This window comes from Strongylocentrotus purpuratus, unplaced genomic scaffold, assembly GCF_000002235.5.
Source record: "Strongylocentrotus purpuratus isolate Spur 01 unplaced genomic scaffold, Spur_5.0 spur5_scaffold_2, whole genome shotgun sequence".
NCBI lineage: Eukaryota > Metazoa > Echinodermata > Echinoidea > Camarodonta > Strongylocentrotidae > Strongylocentrotus > Strongylocentrotus purpuratus.
The window spans coordinates 34427546-34442017 of NW_022145605.1; the positions used below are offsets into that span (position 1 = coordinate 34427546).

Here is a 14472-nt window from a genome sequence, read left to right on the forward strand (position 1 = left end):
TCTCTCTCTCTCTCTCTCTCCCTCACTCACTTTGTCCCTCTTGTCTCTGTGCTTGACTCCTCTTCCTATCCCTCTCTCATCTCCATTTATCTTGATCTAAATTGATCGGTCGTTGAGGAAGGAAGCTGTATCTGATTTCATGTCTAGCGAAGGGAAGCAAAGTTACATTCATGCGTCTAATCGTATTTCCTACACACAGACAGTATTGTGTACCTGTGAATGTCCTGTATGTTCTGTAACTCAAACCACAACATATCATTTTGAAATCCAATATTCCAAAGTCTGGATCGGTGCATTTAAATAAGCACACAAACATGGAAGCATTCATGTCTGTTTGTTCATCATAATTACAGGATAGAAAAGAAAGATTACGCATTCACTTGTGCATGATTTAATCTGTGCAGTCATTTGAGTAATAGCTCTGCATTCTTTGCCTTTAGAGTTGTGAGTTTATTGATCGTTATTTGTCAGGTTCCGGGAATAATTGGTTACAGTTCGAGTAAGTGTTATATAAATGTACATGCATTCATATTCTAAATGCATTAACAATTATTCTTAGAAGACATCCGTATATATTATTGTTTGAACCCCTGCCCCCCCCCCCCTCATTTCATGAAATAAACCATATTACAATTTAGTGACCAATAATTAAAACAGAGAGAAAGAAGAAAATATGATGATGATAATAATCATCATATGATTTGATGTAGCAGTCAATACATCACTGGTGCCTCAAAGCACTTTACTGATTTATATATTATATATTATCTTATAAATAATAGTAAGTCATTTTTGTATTGAAGTATGATGGTTTACTTGAATACACTAGAATTTAAAAAAAAACATTGCTGAAAGAGATAAAATGCATGGATAATAATAAAAAATGCTGAATACTTCTGTAAAGGGGAACATGAGTCGCATTAATTTATGCTGCAATTTGAGCCTATCACATATCATTCGCTCACAATGTTTATCTTGTATTTCAAGCCCCCCACGGCTGTCTTAAATGTTCAAGATTGACTGTGAGATAAAAAGTGTCCTGTTTCTGATTGATGCACAGAACAGGAAAAAAAAATGTACATGTATTTGCATGTATGTTCCTTTAATAGTTGCTTTTGCTTAATACAAGATCATTCTCCGCTCGCTGACTCAAGATGTAATTTGATATATTATATTGTTCCTTCTCATGCTTATTTCCTTTCTAAGGCGCATTTCTCTTTCCTTATCTTCTTCTCAACCTCACATGCAGCTCATCATTTAGTATTATTTTCTGTACCCTCGATCTCTCACTTCTTTTTGTCATTGTCTACTCTTTGTATTATGACTGTGTTCTTCTATCTTTGTCGTGTAAAGTATTGTCTTGTCCCTTTCTCGTCTCTGTTGGCATCCCCCTTTTTCTTTCCCCTATTTTGTAGTTCCTTTTGTAGTTACAGATTAGTTAAATTAATTACTCATTATTCCTAAGTTTCATTTGAGGTGTTCACACTTGTACAAGCATTGCTTTTTAGTGGACCCCTCTGTTCCCAACATGTATTTCTTAAATTTGTTTTAAATGCTTGTAATTGATTTGTAATGTTTTGTTGGAATTTGAATTTGAAATAGTATCAGTGACTGATTTTTGCTTAGCAAGTAGATAGCCCACATTGAGGAATTATCATAAATTCATCCCCCTGCCTTTGTAAAAGGATATTTTTTCATAGTGGTGGGAAAAAGAAAAAGAATTGAAATGTGTTTCTTCACCTGTTATTTCACCAAGATCCCCCTTTTTTTAATTTGGGGGTAGGGGTTTAAGTTTTGTCCCCTTCCCCTTCCCTTTTACGCGAACAGAATTTCATTACTTTACTCTTTGTACTTGGCTTTTCTTTTCTGATATATTACCCCCCAAAACTTTTTTTATATCAAGATGATGCACTGATGACTAAAGACTATAATTAAGACATTAGCAAAGACACATAGATAGTAAAGAATGTAGATGATAATAGATCATAGTAAACTGTTTTGTGGTCGGATGAAATGAATGAACTTCTTAGGGTTTTTTATTTTTTTATTTTTTTTTTACTTCACTTTACTCTTTGTACTTTGCTTTTTCTTTTCAGATACATTCAAAAAAAATATTGTATCAAGATGATGCACTAATGATTAAAGACAATAATTTTAAAAATTAGCAAAGATAGACATATTTACTTAAATTGTAACAAATGTAGATGATAATAGATCATAGTAAACTGTTTTGTGTTCAGATGAAATGAATGAACTTCTTGAGTGAACTCAATCTCATGATCACAATCTGTTATATGTAGTTCACTTCAATCAGGGTGAAACCGATGGTCCCAATAACAAATCATCTGGACATGTGTATTTCTGATCCAATTCACTGTCAACTGACAAGACAATGATGGCACCAAGGATTGCTGTATGTTGACTCAAGCGGTGTACTCGATGAGCAGGGGTGACCCCCCCCCCCCCCCCCCATCAAGCGGGCCACTCTCACACCCCTCTCCCTCCTCCATTGGTTAGGTTGACACAATAAAGGTTTGATTGATACCGGGTCTCAAGTATGGGTTTAAAGTCCACTTTATTTCAGTCAGATACACCGTCTGCATGCGTAGTGATGGGTAGATGTATGTATGCTGCTACTCATGCCTCGGTAACAATGACAATGGATGTGTATGGGTAGGATCAGGCACGGTGGATGATTAATATTGCATGCCTCACCAGATAAGATGGCACTTGTAATAAGACATGTAATACGCCATATGATACAGTGTCTGGAGGTAGAATCCACTCCTGCATTCCCCCGACTTTGAATCGATGTTGTGAATTGTGATGTTGCACAACACATGAAGTGTGGCATATCAGTCAAGAATAAGAACTAATCAAATTTGATACCTTATTTTGAGAAGTAATGAGAATTATGATTTAAGTGTGTCTTTGTTATGATAGCTGCTTAATGGTCATTTTCAGATCCATGACTGATTGTGTCTTCTGAACACTGATTTGATTTAATACAATTTAATAGAATTTCTGACAATTTAAGAATTGGAGGATTCATTTTTGGGAATATTATTGTGTTAGGCAAAAGTTAGTGGAGCATTCATACAGACATGGACCTGACTTCAACGTACATGACATGTTTCTTTTCTTATCACAACTATCGCACTGGTATATTCATTAGACACGATGAGCGGACCAAGTGTCAAAGGTCAAGCTCAATTCTGCATGAAACCATGCGTGTAATGATCAAAACATGCTCTGGTGAAATAGTTTTTTTTCTAACGCCCGCCCGCTCTCTCTCTCTCTCTCAGATCTCTTCATGTACAAGCACTGCAAACTACCCCAAGGCAGTACTACAATGGATAATATGAAGCCATCCATTATATATGGTTGGCTGGCTTTATGATTGCTATACTTAGCTGACATACAGAGATCACCTTTAAATGTTCTAAAGCACATCTCTGAGTGCGTTCATATGTTTTTGTGAAGCCAGAATCAGGAAACATGAAACACTGCTCAAAATCACCAATTTGACATGCACTTTCATGGTAGAATATTCCGGTGTTTGTTTCTTTGATTATTTTGCTTTATTTTCCATCTTTTGTTTTTGATTTTTGTTTGTTTGTTTGTTTTAATTAGGAGGAAGTGGAGGGACTTGAAGAGGTATGAAATAGTATGACTGCATTTTTTTTTTTTTATTGTGAGCGTCTATCTATAGTGAAAAATACTTAAGGCCCCGATTTGTATTTTAACGATTGAAGTAGGGTGTGCGGTTGGAGACTAACATTGTGCCATGATATCATGTGTGAGATCATACATGCAGTTGTGTTTCTGAGATCTCAGAAAGCTTGATGATAGTAATGTGTTATGAAATGCACCTTGAAACATGTATAAAGACCAATTGGTAAAAAAATATCACTATGGTATTAGTGCTTTGTTTACAATGAGGTCAGGCTCTGAGAATAGCAAAATGTACCATGCTGCTGTTTTTCAAAGCCAGGATTCTAGGCTGGAACCCCCCCCCCCCCCCCCCCCCAACAGCAATAACTTATGCTTTGAAAGTGAAACAGAGCTCAGTTGTGACGTTCAAAAGCGCATCTCATCGAAAAGAATGGTTTGCCCACCCTGAGAGATGTATGGATCTATCTTCAGCCCATTTTCTTGTGGGGGGGGGGGGGGGAGGCGGGGTAGTCTGGGCAGATTGCAAATTAGATTACACCCAACCTCCTTGTCACCTTGACTCGGTTTCCCTTGAGAGTTGTAGGGCATCATGTTTGCCATCGAACACTGCTTGCCTCGTTGACGACTCGCACAACACTAATTTGCCTAATTCGCTTTTCTTGATAAAGTGAACCATCATTAGATGGTGTGTGTGGAAATGGTATAGCATGGATGGACCTAGCAACCTGTATAGAGCACATTAGTGTGATTGAAGGTGTTGAGTGTGAGTATTGAAAATGAAAGACACGTGGCTGTTTACAGGATTGGCTTTTTTGCTCTTCTTCAGCCGCCAGAAGTGAAAATAGAGGTAGTAGCTGCTAGTCAGCTAATTGATACATTAGTAATGTGCACATAAGCTGCGCAAGAGGATGCTAAGGTCTTTATAAAGTCCTATTGCTATAGTAGCGCTCCAAGGTGCTGAAAGGTTCAAGGACGTTCTTCCTACCAGGTACCCTTTTGCAACACCGAGGTAGAGTGTGATAAATGTATACTAATGTCATGGTAAAGGGCATTGGTGCCATAGCTGGGCTTAAACTGTAACATCATTGGCAACATCCACGAGACTACGTGTACCATACATCATAGCATTGTTCATCTTTGGTTTATAACTGTAACTTCACAAGCTAACATTGAAATATTAATCCTTGTCTAATTTCTGTATTAAGATATTCAATTCCAGGACTCTGTTTTTGCTGTAGTATGCTCTTATATTAAAGTAGAGTCCTCTTTTGTTTCCTTTTTTATACAAATTAAATGTATCGTTTAATGTGGGTTCTTCATTGACATAAGTCTTGCTTCTCTCTTGCTCCAGGCAAAAGGTGCTGAAGCTGAAATCCCGAAGCAAGTCGCCGTCGTCTACTGGGTCCACGCACTCTGGCCATTCTGGTATTGGCAATCCCGCGTTCTCAGGCAGCGTACACCGGCAGCAACGTAGCCAACGCCCTTCTACTCCGTTCCACCACCGGGCGACCCACACCGATGACCTCATTGGCGTGGACCAGGAGCTCTCGTCAAGGTTAGCCCCGATCGGTGTGGCCACAACGCCGTTGTCATCGGTCGGACCTGTCTCGCAGGAGAGCAAACCGTCAAACAATGCACTGCCTAAGCCAAGCCCCGCAGCGTTCAGAACTCCCGGGTCGACGGACCCCGTGCTAACCGAGTCTCCGCCCTCCGTGGCGCCGTCGCCGCTTATCCCACCCCCGACTGGAAGCGGTCTCAATCCCAGTGAGCGGGACAGGACTATGCCCACGCTGAGCCCCTACCCGCCCCCACGGAACGGGGAGACGGGTATGCCTCAGGCCAGCAGCGGCCCTGTAGGATCATCTATGGGTAGGAACTGTGATATGGGACACTCAATGGATCATGTGGGGTTGATTGGTGACTTGAAGGTTGAGCGAGATCTGTTGACAGGGAGAACTATTGGGCATAGAGAGCCTGTGAAGCAGGAGGAAGACAAAGTGTGGCAAAATTTCAGGTTACCAAGTGAGCATCAAATGGACTCAAAGAGACCTCTTCTGCCCTTGTTGAGCTATGAGAAACGAGAGGAGAATGAAAATATGTTTGATTCGCTTTATGACCCAGCAAATAACGATGAGTAAGTATGAAAAATATAGCATGGTCAAGGTGAAATTTGATCCAATTTATTACTTTAAAACCAGGAACCTTTGCATGCTTTAAAATCTTGTGATTTTGGGGATGGTCAAGATTTAAAGTTGCAATTATTTAGGGTCAAACCCTATATGGACCAGACACTTTATTCACCTCAAAAGCTTATGAAGTATAATGACTATTTATGCATTGATTCTCCTACGATGTTTGGCTTGTAATTGCATTCAGTGTGAATGCAAGTCAGGAAGCATCAATGTTGAGACTGGGTTACATTGAACTTGAATCAAATCCAAAATTAACTTTCTTCCTTGAATTATGCTCATTAACATTGTTGGACAATTATCAACCATGTAATGAATGCGTTTAATGCTTCTTCATTTAGAATTGAGAAATTAGCACCACAAAACACTGCACTTGAATACATTTTTGGTATTAGTTATAGGATTAGATCACTAATTAATAGTCAAGATGCCACAAAAAGAAATAATTGATTTACCAGCTGTTCAACTAATTTCTTAGGTGAGGAAATTAGTCTTCTCAATGACTGTCTCCCCCCCCCCCCTTTTTTTTCTCTTTGTTTATTTTTGTTTTCATTTTGGCATTGAAGATATGCCAATGAAAATGAGATTAATTACAAACTGGTTAGTTTAATGTAACACTAACCAACCCTCAGGTGTCGATTTATGATATATCTGTCGTGTTATGAGGCCTGTCATCATCAGCTCGAGATTGCCAAATAACCCGCTATTTTAACTAACCCGATCATAAATTATTCAGCTAATTTGCGTCCTCACCAGCCCGCAATTGCAATTAGCGGGATATTTGGTTGAGATAATCATCCCAAGATATCTTGGGCTAGTTTGCGAAATATCCCGCTATTTGTCCGGTGCGTCTTCACCAGCCTGGAGACTCACACTATGCGTGAACGCTGAGCAAAATTTCTTGAGCTAGAGTTTCGAGGTCGAGTCTGGAGCTGATGATGACACAATTTGTAACTTTGGGCCTATTTCCCAAATCAGAAATAACGGGCTATTTGGCAATCTCAAGCTGATGAAGACATACCTATAGTGTAGTTATTGTCATTTGAGATCTGTTTTTGAGACCAGTATTCTGCTTTTTCAATGATCAAAGTCCAAAGATTATGCAACTAAACTCTTAATTCTTGAATATCATTTGTTGTTATCAAACTCCATTGATGATGTGCAACACAAAAACCTTAGTCCAATGGCCTATGCAACACTAACACTCCAGTGTCATTCACTTACCAAAGTGCACTTATTTAATATGCAACACCACTCAAACACTAAGTCGATGATTTCAGTGTCCATGTGATGCAACACTAGCACTTGGGTGTCAGTAAGTTGGTGTTACCATAAGCTCATTGATCATACACAGTACATTGTACGCATACACTCGAGTGTCGGCTAGTTGGTGTTACCATAAGCTCATTGATCATACACACTACATTGTACACTAGCACTTAAGTGTCGGCTAGTTGGTGTTACCATAAGCTCATTGACCATACACAGTACACTGTACACTAGCACTCAAATGTCAGCTAGTCGGTGTTACCATAAGTTCATGTATCATACACATCACATTAGTACTCGAGTGTCAGCTAGTCAGTGTTACCATAAGTTCATTGATCATACACATCACACTAGCACTTGAGTGTCAGCTAGTTGGTGTTACCATAAGCTCATTGATCATACACATCACACTAGCACTTGAGTGTCGGCTAGTTGGTGTTACCATAAGCTCATTGATCATACACATCACACTAGCACACGAGTGTCGGCTAGTCGGTGTTACCATAAGTTCATTGATCATACACTGTACGCTAGCACTTGAGTGTCAGCTAGTTGGTGTTACCATAAGTTCATTGATCATACACTGTACACTAGCACTCGAGTGTCCGCTAGTTGGTGTTATCATAAGTTCATTGATCATACACAGGATCTTCTGCCAGCCACACAAGAAGCTGAAGGAGGAGAAGCCGGTCCAGCCGGTCGCTTCGGTCTTGGACTTCCCCGCTGAGATGGACGTAGGGCTGCGCCATAACAGACCACCTTCGCCTGAAAAGGATCCCTATGAATTCATGGAGAATGAAACATCTCCTACAGTAAGTCATCGTTTACTCATGAAGTACTATTGATGTTGATTGTGATAGTCATGATCATAATAATGATAGTGAAAATGATAATTGATAATGGTAATTATAATGACACTGACTGATATGCACTCACATGAACCTGTTTATACCTCCAGTCTACAAATGTACAGAGCTCCAAGTGTCAAGCTGCTAATTCATTACAAACTCTTCTTCTTCATTCTCCCTCCTCCTCCTTCTCCTTCTCCTCCTTTCTTACTTGCTGTAGTTCTATAACAAAAATTCAGTAAAATTACTCCTTATCATGCATTACATGTCAATGTAGCTGGAGTGGAGAGAATGGTACTCCCTGGTTCTGTTTCTTTAGCTTTTTGATTTTGTAGTAGGGTGATAAAGTGTATTGACGTATTGAACCTCCATTTTTCTTGCAGGGGGATAAAGTGTATTGATACTCCAAACCTCTTTTTTTCTAGCAGGGTGATGAAGTATAGTGATACATGTTTTATATTGAACTGTTGTTTTTTCTAGTAGGATGAATGAATGATAGAATATTGATACACGATTTGTGTTTTAATACCAGGGTGATAGAGTGTATTCTACTGATCCTCTTTGTTTTTTTCTAGCAGGGTGGTAGAATGCCCATCTCGGGCAGAGGGAGAATGAAGCCTAATGGAAGGACGAGAGGAGGTCCGAGAAGACCCAGCATCAAGAAAAACAAGGTCAAGGTGAGAGAAATAGAAATCAAGGATTGGTAGTTAATAAATCTTAAGATAAATATGCAAATGTTTGTATTGTTGTCCCTCTCCTGTCATTACTAGAGATGCAATCCCATTTCTAGATGGATCAAAGAGCATGCACACATACATAAACATAGAATAACAGCTTTAAAGGGGTGTAGCATGACCAGACTACCGGTATGTCTTTCCAGTGGTCTGACTCGGGGGCCAATCGGGTATATTACGACTACGGATGGCACAAACGCAGTATTCACGTGCGTGCAACATATGCGAAACCGAAGCGTGAGGAGAACTTTGGTCTGTTTCGCGAACGCTAGCACGCTAACCGTTAATCAAGTCCATTCATTCACGTGCAGTTGTCCAAAAGAAGTCATAGATGGTGTTAACCAGTATTTGCCATGCTACATTCCCTTTAATATTCCATTGACTGAGAGAAATATGCCCATTACAGTCAACATGCCGGCCTTGAATTTGTCATGCATCAAATAATGTATTGGATAATTTAAGGCTTTGTTCTTTGAATATTTATTGTTCAAGTCTTGCGTGCCTAACATTTTAGAGAACTTCAACATTCTGGGAAAATTCTGCACAAAGGATGTAATGCCTTTCCTGTTTGCAGTTCCTGTAGTGCATTTATTTCTTTTGTGTAGAGAAATTACTTTTTTATGGTATTGATATGTTAGCCAGAGGATATGTGTAAAATAGATTAAATATGTATTTGTGTTCTCAATCTGAAGTCTGCGTTATTGGCACTTTAGTACAGTTGAATATATGCTGAAATGTGAAGCTCTAGTATAGCTTTGAGTGTCTGCAATCCTTGAATATTTATTATTTTTAGTAAATAATAGGTGGGATAGGGCAGATTGTAGTGCTTCAATCAAGCTAGTATTGTATAATTACCAATCGTTCTAATGCATTGATCATGAATTCAATGTAACATGCAATTATGTCCCATAACAGTACGACACATGCCCTGATGAAAGTTGTTCCATGGTTAGTTTCCTATGAAAGCTGAACTTCGACCCTTGACCCAACACTCTTCAACCCTAATTCTAACCAAATATCATCTGTTGAGGACCAGAAGGGTATTAACTTTATGATAAGGTGTATGAGATAATACTCTTTGGGCTCTTCACCAGACAATATCTGTTTTGAAATAAGACCTGGAACAGCTCGAATTGAGCAAATTGGAACAAATTGTGATGACCTCACATAGGCTAAATAATGTTTTAAGTAATCATTCTAGTTGTGATTCCAATCTTCATTGTCATTCATATATGTTCCATTTTTTTAGGACGATGAGGTTCAGAGGAGAGCTGAGGAAGAGAAACCCAGACCCGAGACCTTGACGGCCGACGGACAATCCAATGTGTTCAACACAGATCCCTCCAAAGCCATGGGTTCGTCAAGTCTTCATTTTCAAATTATCCACCATCTCTAAAGAAAATATTCTCACTCTGGGTAGCTCTTTAGGTTATGGCTCATTGTATGTTCATCCAGTAAAAGCAAAGGTCTATTGTACAGTCGAACCAAGGGATAAAGTAGAAGTGGTCATTGTAGTGAGATGGCCTTTCGAGTCGGATTTGATCATGTCATCTCTCATCTAAGAGCGAGGCATGATGGCTCAGTGGTAGAGCAGTGGTCTCATAATCGGAAGGTTTCAGGTTCAAAATCAATTTGATGCGATAGCGCCCTTTTGGTAAGGCATCAATCCTCATTGCCAAGTTCCTTAGAGAGGACTTAAAGCAGTCGGTCCCAAGTTGGTTTACTTACGAGCAAACACATGCTTTCTTAGCAGTTGGGTAAAACAACAAACCAACCAACTTAAGATTGGCCACTATAGACTGGTGGTAATTATAGATAAGTTGCCTCTAGGACAAGTTTAAACGTACAGTTAGTTTGTAAGAGCGCTATAGAAATGACTTTATTGTATTGTATTGTAAATGTAGTTTCCATTATCAAAAATTTAAGAGCAGGGGTGGGTTATACTATACAGTGTTCGTTTGAATGATAACCCTTCATTCGAGCTCAGAGTTCATACCTACAGTTTTTTTTTAGTTTAATTTTGTTTTGTTTGGTAAGCAGAGCTCTAAAGTTAGACAGGTCCTCGGCACATGTACTATGAAAATGCTAACATATAAGCATGGACCATGGTGCACACCACACACAATCCCCAACATTTTAGCCTGGGCCCCATCTTACAAAGAGTTGATATTAATCGCAAACTTACGATTGATTGGAGGACTTTAGATTGATGTGGATCATTCGTAACTCTTTGTTAGACAGGGCCCTTCTGTGCTTTAAAAAAATGAAAACAGTGTGTACCCCTTCCTTTAATCTTACATTTTCAAATTAATAATGGTATATGCATTACACTTTACTTTGTTGACAGGAGCTGCAGCAAACAAAGCACTGCCCAATAAGGGGGAGACCAAACGCTTGATGCACACGGACGACATCAAGGTCACAGGGGTCGGCGATCTGGAGAGACTCTTTGAATCTTCATCCTCAGATGATGACGATACGGTGAGTCGATGAGTATGGGCTTTGTGTAATGAAAAGTATTGTGCTCTTTCGTGACACTCATTCCATGTTGTAACGTTTGATTCAGAGCCCTATTATGCAAGATACACAAGTAGAAAGGGCAAACATTTTCTGCACACACTGCATCCTTTTTCGTTTCATGAATGTTTTTTGATAAACATTTGTAATTTAAAAAACTTGCCCATGTATATAGTTTTCAGAGTCTTTGCAATTTACTTTAACAATATAGAAATGAAATAAAAATATTATTGTTGTCAATTTGAAGAGTGTTATATGATCAATTTAAATCCTATCCTAAAAGGAATATGTGATGAATCTTTCACAATAAATACTGGAGCATTAAAATGTAGTGCATCATAATTTCAATGAATCCTTGAAATGGTGGCCGTAATATGGGCAATGTGTACAGTACATGGTCAAGTTGTCACCCCTTTCTAACTGTAGCATTTGGAAAATTGTGGTACAAATGTTTTAAACAAGTTATAACTTTTTGGCAGGACTTTAATTTTGTTTAATTTGTATTGAACATATTCCAACCAAGTGTTTGTACCTCTCCAACTCTAATATTGTAATGAAATCTAGTCCCTGTAGCATGTTTAAAAAGAATGCATTTTGCCATAGTCTGGAGGGCGAGACACATTGTGCATAGACACACAGCGCTAGTTGGGTCGTTAATTTCAATTATTTTCACTTTCAGTGAAAATAGACAGCACAATTACCTAGGTTTAAGCAATACACATACAAAGTACAGGATTGATACTGGCTACTCGGCTTTTGTTGAAAAGAAACCGACAAAACAATCCGTTTCGTACATGAACCGTAAAAGAAAGAGAAGCTAGGAAAGTGCTTCTGCTGTTATCCTGGCCGACATACATTGATGACATATGCCTATTCCCGCGAGTGGGCTCGTTTCCTGCCAGAGACAGAACACACACTAAATATTGTGTGCACATCTCGGGCAGGGGGAGGAAATGATGCGTTCCTCAACAGGAAACCTGTCGTTCCCTCCAAGATGTTTGGCCATTCTTTACGCGGCGGCGGCGTAGCTGGAGAAGCAAATCATCAGGAAAGTTTCCTCTGCCGTTGCCAGAAAACTTCACCCTGTAGTTGACCCTACGGTTTTCCCTTTGGTCCTATGTCAAATAAACATGTAAGAGAAACTTTTGAAGGATCAAGGACAATTCTCGCTACCCTAAATAGGTACGAAAATCTCGAAATTCGCGAGACGAGGTAATTTTCACTCTCTCGGGTCGTCACTACAACTTCCGGTATAGAGTCCCATCCCAAGTCACGGCCTTCATCCACCCCCATTTTTCAGGGTTCTTACGCTTGGAATCATGAGCCTAGCACTGTGCAGCCTCACAAAAGAAAACCATCGTCACTGATGTCAAAAGACGCAAAAAACAACGAATGAAATGTTCAAATAAACGTTGAAATATTTGCGAAAAGAAAACAAGACCGAGCAGACGACATATTCGGTGCATACACGTTGTGTGGCGACGGCGTTTTACGTTTGCGCTATCGCGCGCCTGCACAGGAAGCTGTAATGTCGAAAAGCTATCCCATAATGCAATGCGCGTTTTCAGGATTTTCCCCGGATCTCGGCAGAATCGCTATTTGGGGTAGCGACAATTCAACTGTCTTGGCAGTAGTACAGTCAAGGTAATGATCGTAGAACCCTTGAAAAAGTGGCCCTGGAAATTGGTTGTAGGAAAAGATTTGCATTTACCATGAGACATGTACTAGAATAATTCAATTTATAATTGATATGGGGGTGATGCCGAATTCTAGATGCATTTTCACATGAATAGCATTGCAGAATGTCTAAGATACACTCCCGGCATTAGAGGCATGACAAGGAAAATGTCAAAGTTATACCAAGAGCACCGAGGTCGCTGAGGTCACTCGCTTAGTGGTCAATTTTATAAAATAAACCCATGCTCTTTCTTCAACCCTAGGCCTAACATTACACTTAATCTTTACCCTGACCATCAGCCTATGCCTAAGCCTAAGTCAAGGCCTCAAGCTGAACCTAAATCCCAATTACACCCCGAGCTATAACCCTATGTCTCTGCTGAAATAAAGTCCAGGGCCCTGTCTTACAAAGACTTGCAATTGATCTAAATTAATCGCAAGACATTGATCTACATTTGCCACTCTCCACCCAGGTGTTAAATGGGTACCCGGTAGGATGCGAAAGCTAATGTGCTTAGATTAGCAAGTGTGCGCTTGTAAAAATGATGCACTGGCGGGAATGCTCCCCAGGGAGTGGAAAATGTGCATACATTGTGTGCGTTAGTTGCGATAGATATGAATTGAAAAGTTGTGATTAATAACAACTCTCTTGTGAGACAGGGCCCTGACTAAGTGTCGCTGGAACGAGTGTCTGATCACAGTTGAGGATAAACTTTGTTATTTGATTCTTTCAGGGTTTTGATGACATGGTGTCCCAGGTGATCCATCGAGGGGAAGAATCATCAACCAAACCCTTCGGCAACTCATTACACAGCTCCACCGGTATGCCAGGTAAGTCTAGCTAGGGACTAGGGAATTCCCCTTCCTGATATTGACACAGTGTACATGACACGCACGAGTCAAACCAGACTTCCCAATATCATCTTAGACAGTATGTGACAACGTTAGGAGACCATGGAATTAACCTCTGGAATGTGATTTGAATGTGTTGTACAGCTCCAAAGGTATGCCAGGTAAGTCCAACTAGGGAAATTTCCCTTCCTGACATTGACACAGTGTACATGACACACACAGATCAAACCCAATTTCCTCATATCATCTTAGACTGGTTGTGACAACGTCAGGAGACCATTGAATTAACCCCTTGAATGTGATTTGATTGTGGTGTAGAACACATTGTGGAATAGACCCCAGCATAGGGTATGTCTAGCTTAGCACTGAATGTTAATGATTCAAGTTTCGTTATTCTACATGCATATCACATTCACTTAGTCATGTTCTATTCATAGCTAACAGTAAAAACAAAGTTATACCACAGATGTACATGTATGACAATTTAGAACCGCATCGGCAGAAAATCCCCCTTAAGTTAGTATGTTTGTATTAACCAAGCAAGAAGGGTGTTATCTAGAGGATATGAGGTCCTGCCATTCTGACTCATAGGAGAAACGATATGTGCAATATTAGCTCACCAACATGATGAAAAGTTTCCCTTCCTCACTTTGAATGAGTGTAGTAGAATAAGGTTGAATGAAAATGAAACTGAAATATGTAGTCCTTACT

The 14472-nt window shown here is 39.7% G+C and overlaps 1 protein-coding gene across 4 annotated transcripts in view; it reads left to right on the top strand.

The window, feature by feature from the left end:
- LOC575450 (mediator of RNA polymerase II transcription subunit 13) overlaps window positions 1-14472 on the top strand; it is a 95945-nt gene that overhangs the window by 54694 nt on the left and 26779 nt on the right. For 2 of the 4 annotated variants that reach the window (XM_030992272.1, XM_030992274.1), the window contains exons 10-16: window positions 3634-3657; window positions 5027-5809; window positions 7780-7945; window positions 8557-8658; window positions 9965-10070; window positions 11063-11196; window positions 13644-13740. In XM_030992272.1, the coding sequence (XP_030848132.1) occupies window positions 3634-3657; window positions 5027-5809; window positions 7780-7945; window positions 8557-8658; window positions 9965-10070; window positions 11063-11196; window positions 13644-13740 (1412 nt within the window). The remainder of the gene's footprint in view (window positions 1-3633; window positions 3658-5026; window positions 5810-7779; window positions 7946-8556; window positions 8659-9964; window positions 10071-11062; window positions 11197-13643; window positions 13741-14472) is intronic. The other 2 variants (XM_030992273.1, XM_030992275.1) reach the window with 2 other exon arrangements.